Source organism: Dendrobium catenatum, unplaced genomic scaffold, assembly GCF_001605985.2.
Source record: "Dendrobium catenatum unplaced genomic scaffold, ASM160598v2 fragScaff_scaffold_1001, whole genome shotgun sequence".
NCBI lineage: Eukaryota > Viridiplantae > Streptophyta > Magnoliopsida > Asparagales > Orchidaceae > Dendrobium > Dendrobium catenatum.
In genome coordinates this window covers 203,569-210,640 of record NW_021319463.1, presented here as the reverse complement: position 1 = coordinate 210,640, position 7,072 = coordinate 203,569, and the positions used below count along the sequence as shown (strand labels likewise).

General features: G+C 32.9%; 1 protein-coding gene across 1 annotated transcript; it reads right to left on the bottom strand.

Moving 5' to 3' along the window:
- Positions 1 to 582: 582 nt before the first annotated feature.
- LOC110098781 (plasmodesmata-located protein 6-like) lies at positions 583 to 5,073 on the bottom strand. Its single transcript, XM_020825702.2, has 3 exons — positions 4,212 to 5,073; positions 1,500 to 1,595; positions 583 to 960 (listed from the first exon to the last, which is right to left on the bottom strand). Exons 1-3 carry the CDS (start codon positions 4,963 to 4,965, stop codon positions 950 to 952), a joined length of 861 nt encoding a protein of 286 aa, XP_020681361.1. The 5' UTR covers positions 4,966 to 5,073; the 3' UTR covers positions 583 to 949.
- Positions 5,074 to 7,072: the final 1,999 nt, after the last annotated feature.

The window sequence follows — 7,072 nt, the reverse complement described above, 5'->3', positions numbered from 1 at the left end:
AAATAATTAGATAATTTTGACCCGTTGATCCTTCTGAGAAGGTGAAATTATTCTGTGTAGTAACCGTACACCGTCCGGAGGTAAATCAGGATGCGCCACATTATTTTTTTTGATGTGTACCGGTACTATATACCGCTTTGTATTGAATGACGTGGCACATCTTGATGCATCTCCAGACGGTCCGGTGACTACACAAAATAATCTCTCCATGAGAAGAGCTATTCTAACAAGAAAAAAATTTCTTGAGAAATTTGTTATAAAAATTCTATGAATAAACCTTCAAAAAAATTCTCACATAAAAATTTATATATGCATAAGAAGAGTTTCTATCAGAAAAAAATATTGAGCCTTAGTTTTCGTTTGGCACAACTTTCTTGCTCTTAAAACGCTGATTTTTAAAGCAATAAGAAAAACAGGCTCAGGCTTTGTTTGTGACAACTTTCTTACCACTTTTAAAGCATCTTCTCGTACAAAATTTTTTCGAATTAGGATTTTTCGTACTAGAAAGTAATAAAAAAGCTTCGTTTGGGACAGCTTTCTAAATTTAGAGAAACAAACATCAATATTAAAATTAAAACTTTGAATCCATTCTCAATTACATAATTTCGAAATTCACAAACACATAAAATACATTAAATGCCTATATGATACTTCCAAATCTGATCTGAAAATATATTTGAAGGAAATAAAGGGAATAATAGTAATAATAATAATACAAGAAACAATTATTTATATAAAAAAATGATACATGAAGCTGGTGGGTTTGGAATCTCAGATCTTTGTAAACTTGTCCTGCTTCACTTATTTATGGCCACCACCACCATTCACTACCTTTCCTTTTATAAAAATTAAGTAGGGAAAGTAATCTTAAAGCTAAAGGGAGAAGAGTGAAAGTAGCCACACTGACTGCTCAGAGCAAAGCAGCCAACAACAGGTAGTGGATTTCTGCTCAGTATTTACCTGTAAAAATGGAAAATCAAACAAAAACTATTATGGAGGAAAATTAAGCACAAGATAATTAATAAAGATAATTAAGCATTCACTTAATTACTTACCTCATATGAATGATTGTATCTCAGAATTAAGGAATTGATTTTTTTCAAGAATTTTTTAGACAAACGGTTTATTTGAGACAGCTTTCTCGTTATTTTATTTTTCATATAACAATCACAATTTCGTTTACATATTGCTTTCCTGTTGTTTTCATACTGTTGTTCATAAATTTCTATACTGAAAAACTGCTTTTCATAATCATAATAACTAAGGCTTCATTTGAGACGGCTTTCTTTTTTATTCTTAAAGCAGCTTTTTGGTACAAAATTAAAACTTTTGTATTAGAAAGCTGCTTTAAGAAGCAGTAAGAAAGCCGTCCTAAACGAAACCTAAGTTGCTTTCCTTATAGAAATTTCACAAATAATTTTATAAAATGCCGCAGCTGTTCCAAACAAATCCTAAATTTAAGATTCCATTTAGCAAAAAATATTGAAATTATAACTCACCATTTCCACTCCTTTTAATGAAGGAGAGAAAAACTATAATCAATGCGACCCCTGCCATGAGCCCTATGATAATTGCCAGTGTCTTCCCAGTTTCATCTGAAAAAAAAAATATAAATAAATAAAATAATTACAATTTAAGCAATGCTACAAATAATTTACATTGTAAAATAATCCTTCAAATAAAATTGTTTTAATAAACAAGAACTAACAGCCAGAATTTGACAATTTCATCAACAGATGGATATTTGTGTTGGATAATCTTCTTATAAAGTAATATATTATTTTTTAAAGTAATTTTTTAGTAAAAAATTAATTTTTTTTTACTAAAAAATTATTTTTCAGATTCGTCATAAGGAAAAAGAAGCTTTTGAGAATGAGAAAAGTTGCTTGGCTGGAAGATTAGCAGTGGGAATCATGTGAATATACTTTGCCTATAGTTTTTGAATTAAAAGGTCACATAATGTAGGAATATTAACAAAAAGGTTAGTAATGCCTCACCCCTTTGGATTGGATACTTTAAAAAAAAAAAACAATTAGGGTATTAATTTTATGATATAATTAGTATTATGATGAGTTTATGAGTCATTGGATTTGCTTTAAGATTAATGCAGCTTGTATATGAAATCAAACTGTACTAATATCAAAGCAAATCCAAGAACTTTTAAGCTCATCTTATATAATTTACATTATTTTGATTAATAATTATCTTGAAAGTAATTATTAATTTTATTTTCTTCAACTACAAGATTTTTTTCATTGAGGGACATATCTTTTGTTCGCATGACAACAAATAAATTAATTATAGTTTTTTTTTATAGATAAAATTTTATCTTTCAAATTAGAAAAATCTGTCTTAAAGCTTTGAAAGAACTTGGCTTGGGAGGACAAACACATTAAAGGAATATAGGAGTCTTCGTATTTCAGTAAGGCTATTATGAAGTGATTCAGGTTTCATTTGGGACGATTTTTTATTGCTTTCTAAATTAATTTTTTAGTACAAAAATTTTTAGCTTGAACAAGAAATTTTTGTACTAACTACTTTTGAAAGCATTAAAAAAACTGTTCCAAACAAAACCTCAGTCTATGATGAACAATTTGAAAAGAATTTTATGTGGACTATTCTAATAAGTGAATTCATTTATTTGGCAAATAGGCATTCACATAAATGATGATGAAAATTTTGAACCCTCCTAATATTTGGATAAAACCTTTACTTTATACTATTGGAAACCTTAAAAGTCTTAAAGAGTAAAGTTTCTTTCCTTAATAATTTGTTATTCATCAAAAGCTAATTATGGTGATCTAAAGAAAGTGTGCTATTTCTTCAAAGTAAAGTCATCAAAAAAATGTCTCCATGACAATAATAGAACTTTCGAAGTTCGAATCGACCGCATAGGCTAGGAAGGCTTTGATTGATTACAAGAATATAGATCGTATGATTATCACCAATTACTAATAAAGAATATCCACTTTGATGACATGAAATAATTGATTATTATTCAAATATTTTTATAGATGAATGAAGGACTTGAATATTCATGACCTCTTTTTGAAAGTCATAAAGCTAACAATAAAGTAATTATTAGCTTTTACTTTCTACTTTAAACTTTATAAAGTAACACTGTTCATCTTAGTTTGTTGGTTGGGAGTTTCAAGTTTCAAAAAGACAATTGTAACTGTTACAGACGTACAAGGTCTGGTGGTTTCTTGAGCTTCAGCAAGTACTTCTGGATTCAGAGGCATAAGAAAAAGAACATCATATGCTGACTATTAATCAAGGGGTCTTGAGTCAGAGTCTTACTTATGTGATGTATGCGTGAGATTATCTTAATAAGCCTAAATGTCCCAAAAAAAACTTTTTTAACTTAAGATGGATGACCATGCATGCGACAAGTCACACATAAACATGTTCTTTTTTGCATTAGGAGTAGTACTACTAGCACTTTATCACCTATAGTAACCATATATGCATGTCTTATCACTTGAATCACATCATTTCAACAATAATATGTTGTAGTTATAAGAAATATCAATGATAGAAATAATGAAATAATGAACCGGTTAAAAATTGAAAATTATAAACTATTTTTTATTTTTAAAAAGATAATTGAAATTTATCTTTAATAATTTATTTATTTATTTTTTCTTTATAAAAATATTAAATAATTTGAATAGAATCATTTTATTATTATTTAATTTGAACAATTATTACATCATATGTTATATTTTTTAGTTTTAAGAAATTCTTTGCATTATATGATAAATAAAAATATCAAAAATTGCAATTTAAAGATTAAAAAACTAATAAATAAAAAGAAATGGTTGTTTCAAAGCAAATCTTCCACTCAGCAAAAAAAAAAATTTATGCTTTTGTAAAAGATAGTTTTAAAAAATATTAGTTCTGAAAATGGAGTTTTCTAACGGAGAAACATATATAAAAAGCTTTCTCAAAATTACAGAAAAATGAAAAAATGGAGTTATTGGGAACGTGATTTGACGAACCAAAGAAAAAAAAAATCTTCCGTTTCCTACCAGAAAAGGCAAAAAAACGCTCAAACAAACAAAGCCTAAGTTTATATATTGACACAATACTCATTAGCCAAACATAATTAAACAACACATAACTCCTTAATTAACAAAACAAAGCACAATAGAAAAGAAAACTATAGCAGCAGTAGTACATCCACCAACGGTGATAATAAGAAACCATACCGTGCTCGCCGCCGGCGGATCCTCCACTTCCTCCATTACCGTACGCATACGGCCGTGCTCCAACCGAATAATACCTGATATAACACTTCCCCAAATAAGCTTCGCCGGAGGCGGCGCCGCCGCAAGAAGCCTTCACCTGCGCTGCCGCAGCCCCCACGCAATCCGAACACTCCGCGCCACTAAGATCCCCGACGCACTGCGCCTCCGCCCGGACCCCACCGGCCGTACCCACCCTGTACGACGAACCGGCTCCGGTCAGCGACGAGAACGCACCGTCCCTGGAAACGAGGAAGTCGACGGAGTCAACGCCAGAGTCAAGGCCGGAAGAGCAAGTTTTGTAAAGAAGGGCGGTGTCGGGGTGGCCGAGGAAGGAGTCGTTTCCGTAACGGAGATAGCAGGAGCGTAGCTGTACGGCGGCTGATGCGGCGGAGGGGCAGAGGGCGGAGAGGCGGGAGAGGGCAGAGCGGATGCAGGCGGAGCAGTCGGGGAGAGGGAGGTCGCCGCGGCATTGAAAGAGGCCGTAGATGGGAGGGGAAGGGGAAGCGGCCGAGGAGGTGAAGTTGGAGTAGGAGGAGAAGGAGGCGGAGTTGTCGAGGGAGGTGAGGAGGGATTCGACGTTATATTGGTAGGGGGAGTTGGGAGCGTATTTGGGTTGGGAGCAGCCGGCGTAGATGAAGGAGGTGGAGTCGTCGGCTGTGGAGAAAGTGGTGGTGGTGAGGAGGAGGAGTAGGAGGTGGAAGAAGAGATTGTCCATGGCTGGATGTGGTGAAGAAGAGAGATTTGGCGGGGGAAGTGGAGGTAACGGGTAGTTGTAGATGTTTGAGTGCGTGTGAGGGAGAGAGAGAGAGATCGAGAGTCGAGAGAGGGGACATATTTCTAGAAAAATTTTATATCATTCTGCTCTAATAAAAAAATCACAATCAGCCCCAAAATTCTTAAATTTGTTTAGAAATGAATGTAAAATATGTATGTAATTAATATTGTATAAATCTCAAATAAATGTAAGAACTTTGATATTTATGCTAATCAAAATTTTTATTAGGATATATACAATTAATATTGGCTTAACAAAAATAAAATAAATGTTTAAATGACGATAAATATAAGATGTTATGTATGTAAATACATATGAATTCAATTACGTGTATGTAAATCCCTCTAATTTTGTTGAAAAATGAGTGGGTCAATAATCAATGAATCACATCATCCTTAAAAGAAGGGCGCTCTACCTGCCACATCAAAAATATCGCTTCTTGCTACCAAGCTTAACATTCTATCCCATTGAGTGTAGCTAGTTGCCACATTTTCGGTTTTCATATCTTTGTTATTCTCACGAAAAGAATTATCGTCGCCCTGTTACGTTCGACACGAGTATATGTTGGTCTCACATTTATTAGAGCCTCAATGACAAATAAATACATTTTCCTATGCTGCCTTTTATGTTTCCTAATGTACAGCTACTTAGCCTATATAATACTTGTACTCTTGATTCATAATAAGATAACATAGCTTTCTTTGTTGGATAAACCGGGTCTTCTTCCTTCTTGTCCTACTGAAGAAACTCCATCAATTTCTACAACATTTTCATCAATCTCCCACTCAAGAACCACCCACCATAACTACCTCCTCGATTTATTGATCTTCTATTATATGTACTTAATATTATTATGCATCTCCTATGCACCAACATTATCCTTCGAACCTCTTCTTGTGACATTGACACCCTCTTTACATCGTCGTCACTAACTCATGATTCCTACAACCATCGAAAGGGATTTCTCCCTTCCTATATTGCCTCTTTTGGTGTCTTTGTTTACTAGAGGTAGTTTGTTCTAAGCCTTCAGCTGAAGGAAATGATTGTTATTTTTTTTACTAGTGCAATATGTGGTAAAAGTAACCTCTCCTCATCTCTCAAATTCATTTCAATAACTTCAACATTCAAACTCTCACGTCATCTTCACTTCTAAAAAACTAGCAATTATTATTCCTTCAAATTAAGCCTCTTTAACTTGAGTTCATAAGTTTTGGACTAGGAGTCCTTCACTATAATCCATTACAAACTATCCAAACTCATGGGAGAAGTCAATGTGGTTTTCATCAACCCAAAACATATTACTTAAAATTTATTAGAATTGAGTACTACTATTTTTATTACAAAATTGAAAAAATATATATATAGTTTTTCATGAGATTAAAAAAAAGGGTCTAAAGTCTCTGTATTCCCCTGCAAAAATTTCAAATTGCTCGTGTTTGGATCTCGTTTACCCTCCTTTTTGTTACATTTATGCGATATATAATATTTTTCAGAAATTATTAAAATCCATCAAAAAATCCGCCTGAAAGCCTTCGGAAACCTGCCGAAAAATTTACCTAAAAATCAATCATAAATATTTCATTGTAATCTACCGAAAATTCACTAAAAAATCCACCGAAAAGCCGCCGGAAAATTCACCGGTAATTAATGAACAGTTTTCCTGTAAAGTGATATGTCTACTATAAATTTGTTCAAGCATTCGTTTGCCCAAATGTTGGTGAAAATTAATTTTACTCAGAATTTGTCGAAGCTTATCTAGATTATAAGTTCCCATGATTATGACTTATGAGTATCCATACAAAATATTTTTTGATAACATTCCAAGACACTCACTGTATTGTCACATTGTTTGCTATATGATTAGTTGATGTAGAAAAGCTTGTATAATTAGAACATCATAATGCTATGAACTAAGGCTTGGTAGAACCAATAATACACAAGCTCATGATGAAGATGGTCAAGTTCACATCAATACTGTATTCTCTCTCTCGCTTCATCATACCTAGCAATGCAACTAACATTATGGATGGTCAAAATATTCCATCTA